We start from the raw sequence: 13,716 nt of genomic DNA, 5'->3' as shown, positions 1-13,716 counted from the left end.
TCTTTCTCAGTCTTGGAGATCCTTCCTCTAAATCTTAAAAGGTTAAGTTACAGACATAAACAGAGGTAGAAAAAGCCCAGGGCAGGGGAAACAAACTATAAAATAAGGAATCTGTCTGTATGGGGCTACTAAGCCTTATATACTGGGCTTCTCAGATTTTAAACAGTACAAAAACTACCAGACAACAATTCGTCATTTGGCAAAGCTAAGGTGATGTATCTTCCAGAATAATGGAGGATGTACTGATGTTACCAACCAAAGATTTAGTCCTTTGGAACAGAATTCCCTCTCTACTCTAGACTTTAGGGGATGGAAAAATTGGGTTTTTTTGTAACTGCTTCTCTCTTCAACTTTCTGCAAAGGAGATAAGATTACAGTGGAGGCTGTCTCCAGTTTCACGATCCAAACCAGCAAGAAGGTCACCCATGCAGAGCTGAGTTGCAGACCGAAGATAATAAGGGTGAGCTAGCATAAGCTCTTCTACTCTTCCCTGAGAGTGCTACATGTCGAAGTACTTAGTTATGAATGCTCTTGTTCATATTCCCTATGAGGGTGACTTTGCTCCATTTTTAAGGGAGTATTTATCAAATGGCTGCATTAAGAATCTCCCCTCTTTTCTATATTTATAGCAAGGGAATGTAGAGCAAGACTGCAGGCTACTTTAGCAGATTATCTCTGCTTACAAGACTCTGCCTCCACATTTAGCCTTTATCATCCATCCTTATATTCCCCACAAGAGGGAGAAATTTACAAAACCTTCAAAGCCTGTATCTTGCTGGTCACTGGTATTGAAACAGCACATCAGTCAGCTAAAAATTCAATTCCTTCTTTCTGGCTAGTTTATGCTAATGGCAGTCAAGCATCTCGGTCTGGAAAAATGAATTCCCAACAGATTGAATTAACAAGGCTAAGGAATCATATTGGATTTGAGACAGTAATACTACATAGTACATTGGTATTTTTCATATGAATTATGAACATGGCTATCGATATCAATAGAAGTGTGGTAATATTTCAGTCTCTTCCAGTAAAAGGATCAAATAATGAATAAAAGAAGCAGCAATACAAATATAAAGAAAAAGGAATTATTCAAATGCATTCAAAACCTCATTATTTGGAATCAACCTGGAAGTTACAAAAAGGCCAGCAGGAGCTGTTGATATATGTATTTGGAGAATTCCTACCAGTTATTTACATGTATTGTCAATTAACACACTGGAATCTTCTTCCAGATGGAGCTTCTCACCGTTACCAAATATATCCTACTTGTGAATACAAAATCAGACAACAAACAATTAAAGCAGCTTGTCCTCACAACATTCGTACAGTCATCAGTGGTTTTAATTAGTCCTACTACACAGTTTTGTCCAGTTCATCTACTGAAAATACCAAACTCGATTGTATGAGCTAATGCACAGAAACTCTGAAACTTAAGGGAGGATAAATATGCTCCAACTTCAACAGTTCTGTACCTTTTATTCCCTTACATGCAAAGAGACAGTGACAGTTCTTTAAGATGCAAGGAGCCCATTACTATATCCCACTTATTACAAGCACTTAGCTCAATAAAAACGTTTTAGTCTAATCCCAACAAGTTCAAAGCCAGAACTGCTAATTCATTTTAACTGAAATCCAGTGTTTTCTAAGTCTTCCTTTAACACATTCAACTTACTAAAAAACTCAAGGTAGTATCAGTCAGACTACTAACTGGTGTGGTAAAGTCTCAAAGTTATTTTAGAAGACTGAAAGACACCTGATAAGTAAAATGATAGCTGGTTTTCTGTTTAGAAATTAATGAACTCCTTTTATGTGTGGACTCAAAAGAGAAAAGCACAAGTCCGTTCTGCAGGACATAAAAAGAAATCCTAATAGAGTACATGAATGTAACCATAATTTACAGAGAAGGCTGGAATCAATTTGGCGGATGGGAAATAATGTACACATATTCACCAATATTGTTCATGGAAGACATCCAAGAGGCCCCTACCAGCAACTCATCTAAAAGAGGCTATTTTATTTGTTCTTCACTGAAATTAATTACAGTCTCATGCAGTCTTAATGCACTCATAAGAAATTAATGATGCATTCAGAAGTTATCTGGGAGCAGAAATGAAACTACGCCACTGACCCAGAGGTGAAACTTTCAAAGGATAGAAATGGCAGCAGTTATATAGCCTGAAAACATAAAGTTAAGACTAATGCAATAAATTGTTCTGAAAACAACAGTTCTGAAAATATTCCTGAAATAAGTGAGTCACTGTAAGGCTGAAAGTTAGTGATATTACTTAGAGCAGGCTAAAAGAAACATGAAGACATAATTTAACCTTGACATGGGAAAAGATCATTTTAGCCTGAAAGCTTGAAAAATTGAAGGTCTATTTACAAAGGGATTGTATCAGTCTTGATGACAGAATATCGAAGATTACAACAGATGGAGAAAGTTAGAGCTATATTTTTAATCCACTTTTTCTGAATATCTGTGTATGCAAGAGAGGAAAGCTGGATTAATGGAAGCACAAAAATAATCAGTTTATCGAGATGTTAATTTTTACAGAGTGTTTATATACTAAGAATCCTTGGAAAGAAAAGTAAGTACATAAAGATAATTCAAATCATACAAAAGCTTTTTAGAACTAAGACATTTAATAAAGAAGAGAATTTGATATTATATTTTAGCACATAAATGTTTAGTACTCTTGGGAAAAAAACCCCACACTAATATTTCAGAAGATATAGATAGCAGTAGTATAAATAAAGGTAAACTTCTGCCTGAATGCACAAATAGCTAAACCTTGCAGCAATATCAGTCTGATGCAGTAATCAGTAGAAATCAAGTATGCTGAAGTCTGTTTTCCTTTATAATCTCTGGCCAGTTTAGTTTCGGGAATACCACCTCTGCATAAGCAAACATCTTTCAATGCATTACATTCACAGCCACAGCAGAAACGTAACAGGAGACGTGTATTCGCTTACTCAACAGGCAATTAGTATCTCATTCTTTCATTAAGACAGAAAATAAATGGCATGGTTAGTAGAAATTACGAATATTGTGTTTTACAGGTCTGTGAACTCTGTCAATAACAGCAATTGTATGACTATCATCTTGGGCCGCAGCCTCTGTGTTAGACTGCAGCCTGCACATACACACTAACATAGAATATTAGAGTTCTTCGGTAAACAGAATCCACAGATTATAAGAATATTTTAATACTGTAATTTAAAGATTATAAACAAATTATAAGGAGAATGAAAGAAATTAGTTTGTATTTTTTTTTGTTAGATATAAAGGCAAATTGAACTAATTTTCCCCTCAGAAATAGCAAAATCTAAAAACTTCTGCTAACTCATTTCATATCCTAGAAGATTTAGTACATTTAGTTTCCACTGTTACTTCATCATCAGAAGATGAGATTTGAATTTCTAGTATCAAAAATCCAAAAAAAATAAGCCTATATACACACTATGTCGGCTCTAAAAGATAAACCAAACTGATAAACATATATTTAAAAAAAGGTGAAAGATACTGTATCTGAATTAGTTATTTAGAAATACAACCTTACAAACGAAGCTAGGGCAGGACTTTGTGAATTATGGAATTCTTACAAAAACATGCCACAACAATGCAACACAGATTCAACAGTTTTATGTGAAACTTCTCATATACTCAAACTTCCTCTCATTCCACAGTTCACGGCATTTACATTGTGAATAAGGTATGGACAGTGAGCAATGAAATTCCAAATTCTAACTCGTGTAGATTTAGCATTAGCAGAGATTAGTGATATGTTCTTCCCTGATGCTCTGCAGTAATCAGTATTTTACCATAGCTTTAACTACAAGAAAAAAATTAATGCTCAGTAAGCTGTGCTGAACCACAGGTGCAGGAGAGTCATCAGACAGAGTGTGGTACTGCCATGAGACACAATATTATGCATCTCTAAAAAAAAGTTATGGCGTTAATTAGTTATTTACACAAAAAGATGCCAAAGCAAATAAAATTGACAGTACTCAGTTTCTCCTATATTCCCCTCCTCTTCCAAAAGCTCTATTTAAGTTAACATTTTTGTACTAATACTGCTACAATTCACTTGGCATCACCCATGAGCCTAACAGGATACTGAGCACCCAAATCTACTGTTCTCTTAGCACCTGCCAGATATTCTGCTATTTGCAACATATGCAGCTTCTACCTTACCCTAAGGTGGGAAAATTTCTAAGCCATTTATGAATATCTCTCTTTGATCCAGCTAAGAACACATCCCAAAATAAATAAATAAAAAGTTTGTTGACTGCAAATGCCCTTTGAGTAAATGCTCCAACAGAACAAACATATCTTCCCCACCCAAAATCAACATCTCCAGCAAGAAATCTCTTAAGTACAGAAACAGAGTAACTAGTTTTAGGACACCGCTTTATAAAACTGATACAGCTGAAGATGCTTGCAATAGCAGCCAGTAGTATCAATGATCAAAGCAATTCATTCTAGCACTGCACCTCACAGATATGCCTTCTCTGACACATATGTTATGGTTATTTGGGAAAAGCAATGACTATAAAAGGACAGCTTATTAAAATCCAAGTATACCTCATAGAATTTCTGTAACAATGCAGGTGGCAAAAAGTCCTGAAGCTTTAACTGAACAGGAGGCCCAGTCCAATTGCTTTGAACAAAGAGCTGCAAACTGCCCACACCAAGTAGAAACATCAGCCTCTGCCTGCAATATAGATAAGAAAAGCAATTAGCAACATATTACATTTTTAATTAAGGCTACAAGATCTGATTTATTCTTGTACTAATTCAAAACCCTCAGCCTTAAAAAAACAAAAAAATCACTCTTGTTAGGAAAATACAATGAATGTAGTATTCAAGAATGCACATGAACTACAAGGCTTGGAAATATTTTTGTTTATAATGGTTGTAATTAATAACAAACTTTGGAAGCAGAATTAGTTCATATGTTTCAAAATATAAGGCTGTTTCTAACTATCAGAGGTCAGGAGATTAGCATAGGATGTAGATCATCACGTTTGCCTATTGCACAGTTGTTATATTTTCTTATGATACATCTAATTCTCAGTGTTTTCATTTTCAGAGAAAAGATATTGCACTAGCATATGTTCCAGAACAGCATGTTTATTTTTGTTTTGACATAGCTGTTTATTTTCACTTCCTCTGATAATAAAACAATTATGAGACTTTGGTTGGTTCCTGAAACGGAGTATGGTAAAGTCTTCCTTATTTAGAAGACTTAGCTCATCTAACATCATTATCATATTATTTCTTTATGCACCTAGAATAACAAATAATCTATGTGGTCTGCAAAAGGCAGGGCACAATCCCTCAGAATTTAATGGTCAATTTAACAGGTGCAGACTTTTAGGAGATTTACACAAACTTCTGGTTTGTTTTATGATTCCTTAATGACTTAGAACCTTACTGTGTTATAATCAGTCATGTGCCAACAAGGGCCCTGTCGCATATATAACATGTCCCCTGCCTACAAATAGTTAACATTTTAATTGTGCTGGTTTGATATAAAAATTGGTATATGAAGAAGCATCAACTGAATTGGAAAAACCTAGGTGTTCCCCCCCCCCCCCCCCCCCCCCCCCCCCCCGTAAAACAGAGACTTAAAGATGCAGGAGTCCTCCAAATGGAAACAAAAGGATAAAGTGTTATACAACTCCTAAAAAACCAAAGTCAAATAGAAAAGCCACACATGAACAAGTGGCTGGTGGGCAAGAATGACAAAAGATATAGAACAATGAGACAGTAGGTGTGGGGAATGCTTGTCTGAAAAAAATAAAAAAGAATAGAGTTTTCAGGAGAATTAGAGAACAAAGACTAGCATAAAGAGTTCTTGTCGAATGAGACGAGATAACATTTACTAGCTGTCGTTTTTCAATCAGTAACTATCTACTAGCAAATATTATTTGAATACATATCTAAGATTACCATTAAACTTCCAAATAACTCAAGAACACAAAGCACTAACAATTACTGTACACTAAATTATTACCATTACACACAAAACAACCACATAGATACACATTTTCTAATTAATCTCCCATGATAAATTATGCTTCAAAGCTTCTGAAAGGAAAGATCATATACAGAATAATCAACTATCTCTGCACTGCAATTTGACAGATGCACTTCAGTCTTTCAAAGACTCATTGTCATTATTTTATCATCTACACTATTATTTCTACTAATATTTTAAAATTTATTTTAACATTACAGATATATATCTATCTGGCAGGTAAACTTGCTTGAAGTCTTGACACAGTTATAGCCATGTGGAAGGCCTCTAAAACTGGTAACCAATTCCATTACTTTGGCTGGGATACTGTCTTTCCACTGGCTAATTTGTCATCACCACCAATTTATTTTTTTCCCCATTTTCAGTTTCACGACCAACTTCCAGTCTCCTTCTCATTCACTCTGTATCAAAAAGTCAATCTCAAGCTCTACTCCCTACAAATGCTAGTCTTCTTTGCCTATCCCCTCCTTTTTTTTTCCCCCAAGAAAAAAATTTCATTCCATCTCCCTGACTGCCCTTCACACTTACAATGCAGACCTGCAAATGCTCACCTCCCAAAGGCTGCCTGAAAAACGCTCTTCTGTGCTGCCTGAAAAGCAGAGGGACTGCTGCTACTGTCCCACTTACTATGGTGACCTACATAGTTTATTTCTTATACTTCCTTAGACATATGCCTGTATCCACCCATCTTGTTCTTACTTTCTCTATGCGAATGGGGGTTTTGCTGCCTTTTTTTTTTTTTAAACAACTGATTATACCAAGTCCAGTAGGACTGTGATCCATGACGTAAAATCAGATGCTTATACGCACTCCACTGTAATATTCATATCACTATACCTAATTTTGCACAAAGTGAAGAATAATAGAGCATTTGTACTGGAAAAAATAATGAATTTGCATATAATGCTAGAATTTACAAACAAAATATAAGAGTGAGAAAATACTCAATAGCCGGGCTATGCTTAAGATGCGATTAGGTTACAGGTTTTGGGAGTGTTTCTTTTCTTTTTAGTGAAGTCAGAAATTACAGAAGAAAAGTCAAAGCGAAATCAGACACTGAATAGTGTTTTTTTGTTTGTTTTTTTTTTTCCAATTCATATGCATCAAAGCAAGCTACAGAAATAGCAAGAATTTCTTCATTTTTGTCTTTCAATATATATAGCACATCAGTTAGCCAACCACCAGACGCCCCAAGAGAAATACCATTCAGTGTTCAAGTTGGAAAATAATAACAAGCTTTATTGTATGGATTTGTTTTGGAAAGTTTGGTATTCATTTATATGTTGAATAAGGTAAAAGTAGTAAATACATGGTCAATAAAAACAAGTTTTAGTGCTCATTTCCTTGTTCCTTTACATTTTGGAATCAAACATAACAAGAGACCTTCAAGCTCTTTTGAAACAAGCTTTTTACTGTGTCCTGCACACTATTTCCTTCCAGTCTTCTGAATCAAACTATGTGAGGCAGTGAATGCATCTCCTTCACATGGAGCTCATGAAAAAAATAAAAAGGCATTCCCCCTCTATATGGTTAACATATATACCATTGCTTCATCCTTTACAATTTGCTGATTTAAAATACAGCTATGAAGCTACGTTTTCCATAGAAGATAACTGTTAACCATTGAAGTGAGTAGTGATAACAGGAAAAAAAAAAAAAATCTCCTATTCAGTAAGTTTATTGTAAGGAATGCTTTGAGACTTCATTTTTAAGCCATAAAGGTTAAAAGTGCCATAGTGAAAAAACGTCTGGAGCAGGGGAAGGAAGCAGTTAAAGTGATAGAAAAAGTTGCAGCAAATTTTAAAATACTGCTTAACATTTGTCTTACAGAACCATGGATTTGAAAGTGGAAAAAGTTACAGGCTATGTCCAAAGCAATTATAATCTAGATCCAAATTTTGAGCTGTTTTGCCCTCAAGCTGCTCAGTTTTAGCTTCAGAAAAAGAACTCCTTAAGAGTTCTTTTAACTCTATTATAAAACTGTACTTTGTACTGTGTATATATTGTTCTAAAAGAATAAGATTAACATTATCCAACTTTCTGTTTCCAATTGAATTCAACTCCCAACTGCATTTTTTAATCTCCAGAATTACAACTTTCAGTTCATGGGGAAAAAAAAAAAAAAGTGCATATAGTTGAACTAAGCCAGTCTACTAAAAGTCACAAGAAAACCAGTGTCTGACTAATTTTCTGAGCTAAAACTTGGAGTTTTGCTGCACTTCCTTTGAATCACTCAGTGGAAAAAAGAAAATTAACATTTTCACCAAAGGCAATGGAAGGTCATTAATTCCTTTCATAAGGGGCAGAAGGCCTGCAGGTAGGAAAAATAACTGTGTAACACATTTTAACCTGGAAAGTCACTGGAGACAAACAAACATAGTACAGATTTAAGTGCTGTAAGCAATGCCTACATAAAATAGGAAATGATCTGTCTTTCAGTAGTTTTTCTATCACAAGAAAGTCACGTCTGTCTTCCTTCAGCACCAATATCATTCAAAGCTTCTTATATTATTACTAATGGAGCTTGAAAAATTCACTTGACTGCTACAAACAAAAAATATTTCTGGCAGACACTGATACATTTTGAAGACTACACACTTTAATTTTGAACAAAACTCTAGGCTGTAATTTTGGGCACAAAACTCTCTGTCTGCTTCTGAAAGGCTAAATACTGCAGATCTGCCTCCAGATCTTCTGGCAAGGGGGCTTCCAATGCTGCCTAGAGTTGCAGAGGGAACAAGAAAAAACTCAAAGACCAAAGAGCTGGAGTATGAGCACCTGAGGAACAAATTGCTTTGCTGACTGCAGTAGGACAGCAGCAGTGCAGCCCTATAAATGGCATACAGGCCAATAAAAGCTCACAGTCGAGCAGAAGAGGACACATCGCAATGACAGGATATGTATAAAGTATTATTAAGAGCATGATATAGACTATGATTGTCTTTAAGAAGCTGAATGGTTCATAAAAGGCAGCAACACATTTCAAGCAGTGATTAAGATCAGGATTTGGTCTGTTTCAAACCCTGACCAATCTTTCTTTTCTTGCCACGTTATTTAAACTATTACAAGATGACGGAATCTAGCAGTATTGAAAAAATTTCTCTAGACTGTGTTACCATCTAAACTCCACCTAATATTTAACAGCAACACACAAAAAAAGTAAGAAAGAAAACCAAAACACCACAAAAACAAACAAATGCCTAGAGACAAAAATGCATGGGAACAACCTCTGAACATTGCAAATCAGAAAACAGGAGCTCATCGTACTGTATACCACACTAGAAGATAAGCTTTTGACACACTATAATCACTAACAAATCTCAGCTCAACATTTTAGAGGTGCCAACTGTTTGTTTCCCTCTGGTATTTTAGCAAACACTCTTGTTTTTATGTCTGCCATACCAAAGCACAGCCATTTGTACTCAGCCACAGTTATTGGCAATACATTACCCTTCTCTTACTTTCTTTTTACCTTTATGTTTCCTTATCTTTTGCTCTTGTTTCAGCAAAACTTTTTCCCACCCTCACCTTTTAAAATAAACAAATATATTTATGCACATATATATAGTTTTCTGCTTCTACTATTCCTAGTGTGATAGATTTCAGTCTGTTCACTATTTATGTAGCAAACTGTAAACACTAAAGTCAGACTCACTAACAGCAAGAATTCGCATATTCGCATACAATCAGACAGAATCTATCAGAGACAGTCTTGTGAAGAAAATAATTAAATGATAAACAGCATCCATGAGTAATAACTTAATCATTTTACATTAAGAAGAGTAGAATGACATTACTATAAGTCAGACTTAGAAATACAGGCATTGCTCGACAGTAACATTACACGGTACTTCAAGTAGTCACATAAATGTAATGCAATGTTTCAGAGAGAAAACTGTTAAAAATTGTTTGATGATACATGACAACATGAATTTACATTTGATGGCTTCTTTAAACTAGCAGCTTCAGAGGTAATCACTGTAAATAAAGATAGCGTTTTCAACAAACCCTCATATCACAAAAGCATACAGTGAGAAAACAATGATAATGAATAGATGCCCCAAGGGAGCGGGGGAACAACCCAAGAAACCCATTTTCTGTTTTTCTCTCAGAACAAGAATTTTGGAGGCCCTGTGTCACATATAAAATAAAAAAAAATGCCTTTTGTAAAAAGCAAACATGGCCTCTATTGATCTTCCATATAATAAATAATAATTTCCACCTTTCCACGTTATCAACCTCTGCAGAACAGTCCAGGTATGCTAGAATCTGTTTCTCCAAGTAACTGTCAATATTCTCCTCTGTCACGGAAGATGCACTGAAAACATTCTGGATGGTTGAATTTGAAAATATTGTCTCATATTTCCCATCAAAAATCAACTGCAATAATGATCCACTTTCTGGAAAAAAAAAAAGAAAACAGAAAAAAAAAATCAGTGTCAATTTTGAAACAACTTTGTCTTACAAGAGCTATTCAAACCAAAACATACACCACTCCTCTTTCAAGGAATGAAACTTCATTTACATTGCAGTAAAAGTGTAGTTGCATTGAAACTAAAGAACAGCAGTAGCAGACGTCACTTTATTCAAAATAAATTTTACAGAACTTGTATGAATGTTAGTGACATACAAACTGTCAGATGAATGTAAAACACAAACTTGCACTGAAATTTCACAGTAAATACATGAATTGCCTTTCAAACATGTATACTACAAATATTGAAGACAACTTCACTTATCACAAGAGGGTTTTCTTCCTCCAAAATATTTTACATGAGTGTGCTCCAGTAAAATCCTATAGACAAGACAATAATTTCACAGACTGGAGAACCCTTTTAGAGAAAACACGACAAATAAAAATGGCTCAATACTTGCAAGAGTTCAGTAAATAAACTCTCATGTAAAACTGCAGAAACTACTCAGTCCTTCCTTTAAATGCTTAGCACATTCACAAAGAACAGACGGTATGATTTTATCTTCATAAAAGAATTATTTTCTTATGATAAGTTTACTATCTCAATGAGAAGTCCGCATATGGAATCAGGTTCTTAGGAGTAACTACTAGGGTTGATTTGGATCCATGAATGTTTGTCTACTGAAACCTTTCAAGACAAATGGAAGTCATGAAGTGCTATATATTTAATTCCTAAGAAGCTTTGTTCACACAAGGTATCTTCCCTTTTTTCTTCAGATATGCTACAGTGCAATCAATCCAGCAGCTGTTAAAACAACTTCACCATGTTTAAACTGTCTATTCTTGAGAAAAATCAGTATCTGTGTATGCTGCAGCTGTGGCTACAACTCATGTAGATGTACTAACTGGTTTTATACTAACTGATACAGATGCTGGTAATGGTGTAGCTGAGGAAATGCAGAGGTCCGCATAGGATAGCTGCCTCAATATTAATTTGTGGTTCCAGTTGGGAATTGCAGCTCCTATGCACTCAGCGTTACCATAGCTACACTAATATTAGTACTCGAGCTAGCAATCTAATGCTAGCACAGGTATAGATCCAGCCCCAAGATCATCCAGCTAAAACAAGTATTCTAAATCTCAAATGTATGGGAAGAACAAGTGAAGAACCAACTTCAACAGCAGCGATGGATGACTTGGTAGAAATGGGTGATAGAGATACGTTCATTCTAATCTCTCTGGACCAGGCTGTTGACCACAATTTACTTTTGTTCTTTACAACAATGATCAACTGAATGATGTAAGAGATCATTTGTTCTAGATGATTTAACACTTTAAGCTGTACCTGGAAGGGCATATACAAAAGAATAGAATTGGTTCTTCAGCCCTGCTGACATCATACTCTCACAGAGAACAGAAATAACAAGAAACTCTTTCTCTAATCTATGTTTTGGTGAGACTTTCTTTCACTAAACTTCTTTATATTGGATTATAGTTGCCCAGACAGGTTATGCTGTAGCTTAAGGAACAGCTATTGGCTGTGAGGACATTAACGAAGAATACTGAGGTTTTCTCTTTCCGACAATGCTGTAACAAAACTGTAAGTGCATAAAATCTGCCTTGGATTTGGTGTTTAGCTTCTTATAAGACTCCATACAAATTCAGGGTCACAGTCTTTAAATTTAGTTTCAGGATCATCAATAGGAAGGACTCACTTAAGTGACAACTAAGAATCCTCACAAACCCCACTGTTTTCTATCTCTACTGCAAGATACCTTTCTTCAACAACAGTCTTCCACATATTGCAGCAGCACACTACTTAAAAACAAAACTAAAAAAAACCCCCAACCACAAAACAAACCAAACAAAAAACCTCACACACACTACAAACAGCATAAACAACTCTCAGTGAAAAGATAGGACAGATCTGACAGATGTCAGTCACATCACCTAACATTCCTGGACAGTACAATGGTTAAGGTTAAACAAGAAGTAATAACATTAGGAAATAGAGCTGAGTAGGTCTGTACAGTTCTTTTCCAAAATTCAGTAAGTGCTTGGGTAACGATAAATGAGTCTTTCAATATGCTACAACCTCTGAATGTTTTAAACAGCATGGCATGTGACTTGAGCACAACCGTATTTCTAGCCTGTCTGAAATATGGAAGTGCCTTTTCATAACAAATGTTACATTTTAAAAGCTGCTGTGTTCCCCTGCAGGAAAGCCAGTAACAACCTAATCAAGTCCCCTCAAGAGACTACCTTCCAATGTTCCCACAAGCAACTACGACTAAGTAACTAATAACATATAGAATAGGTAGCTCATGCCAGACTTTTACTCCTCATGTTTTGCTACAAGAGTTTCATATCACTGCGAAATTCAAACAGGTCGTCTTTCACTCGCGGGTCATGAGGCCGTCGAGGGAAGCACCGTGATTAAAAGCCCGCCGAGTGCCGACATGAACTGGGTTGTGGGGCGTCTGCCAGCCACCGAGCGCAGGGCAGGGACTGCCGCTGCCGCAGCCTCGCCACCTGAAGCCCCGTCGGACCGGCAGGTAGCGGCCGAGAAACTCCGAGAGAGCCCCGGAGCGGCGGCCGCAGCTCTCGCCCCAGCCCTGCCGGCAGCGCCCCTCGCGCTCCTCCAGCCTGACGAGCCCAACGGGGCTCCCCCGCCCCGCGGCGCCGGCAGGAGCCCCCCGGAACTTGGCGAGGGGCAGAAAGGGCGGGAGAAGGGAACACGACCGCCCCCGGAGAGGGCGCGAGTGTAGGGAGCCGCCAGCCGCGGCTCCGGCTCGGCCTGGGGCAGTCGGACATGTCAGTGGCTCCGGATACCCACAGCAACGGCCGCGCACAACGGCAGGGCACCTTCCCTCCGCCGGTCCGGGACCTCCCCTCACCTGCCGCCGCGACTTCTCCCTGCTTCCACTCCAGGGACTCCGCCGCGCTGAGGAAGCCCCTCAGCAGGGAGCGCTCCAGGGCCAGCATGGTCCCGCCGCCCCCGCCCCGCTTCGCTTCGCTCCGCTCCGCTCCCCACCACTGCCACCTCGCCCGCGGCTCGCGACCCCTGCACTGACAGGCGCTGCCGGCGCCCCCTCAACCCATGTGCAGGAACCGGCCACAGGGAGCCGCCATGACACTCCCGCCAGGCACGCCGGGAAGGCACGGCGTCGCGCAGGCGCGGCAGCAGCCCGAGTGCACACCCCGGCGCGCGCGTTCCTGTCAGAGGGGGGAAGGCGGGAGGAGGCGCGTGCGCGCTGC

The 13,716-nt window shown here is 37.8% G+C and overlaps 1 protein-coding gene across 1 annotated transcript in view; it reads right to left on the bottom strand.

The window, feature by feature from the left end:
• The window catches only part of TTC27 (tetratricopeptide repeat domain 27), a 127,388-nt gene extending 113,728 nt beyond the window's left edge, over window positions 1-13,660 (bottom strand). Inside the window, exons 1-3 of the mRNA XM_054822388.1 lie at window positions 13,356-13,660; window positions 10,267-10,444; window positions 4,586-4,715 (exon numbers count right to left, since the gene is read on the bottom strand). Of these exons, the coding sequence (XP_054678363.1) occupies window positions 4,586-4,715; window positions 10,267-10,444; window positions 13,356-13,443 (396 nt within the window). The 5' untranslated portion in view covers window positions 13,444-13,660. The remainder of the gene's footprint in view (window positions 1-4,585; window positions 4,716-10,266; window positions 10,445-13,355) is intronic.
• Window positions 13,661-13,716: the final 56 nt, after the last annotated feature.

This window comes from Grus americana, chromosome 3 (genome assembly GCF_028858705.1).
Source record: "Grus americana isolate bGruAme1 chromosome 3, bGruAme1.mat, whole genome shotgun sequence".
Classification (NCBI taxonomy): Eukaryota; Metazoa; Chordata; class Aves; order Gruiformes; family Gruidae; genus Grus; species Grus americana.
Note: the sequence above shows the minus strand (reverse complement) of the source record. Positions and strands in the feature narration are given on the sequence as shown.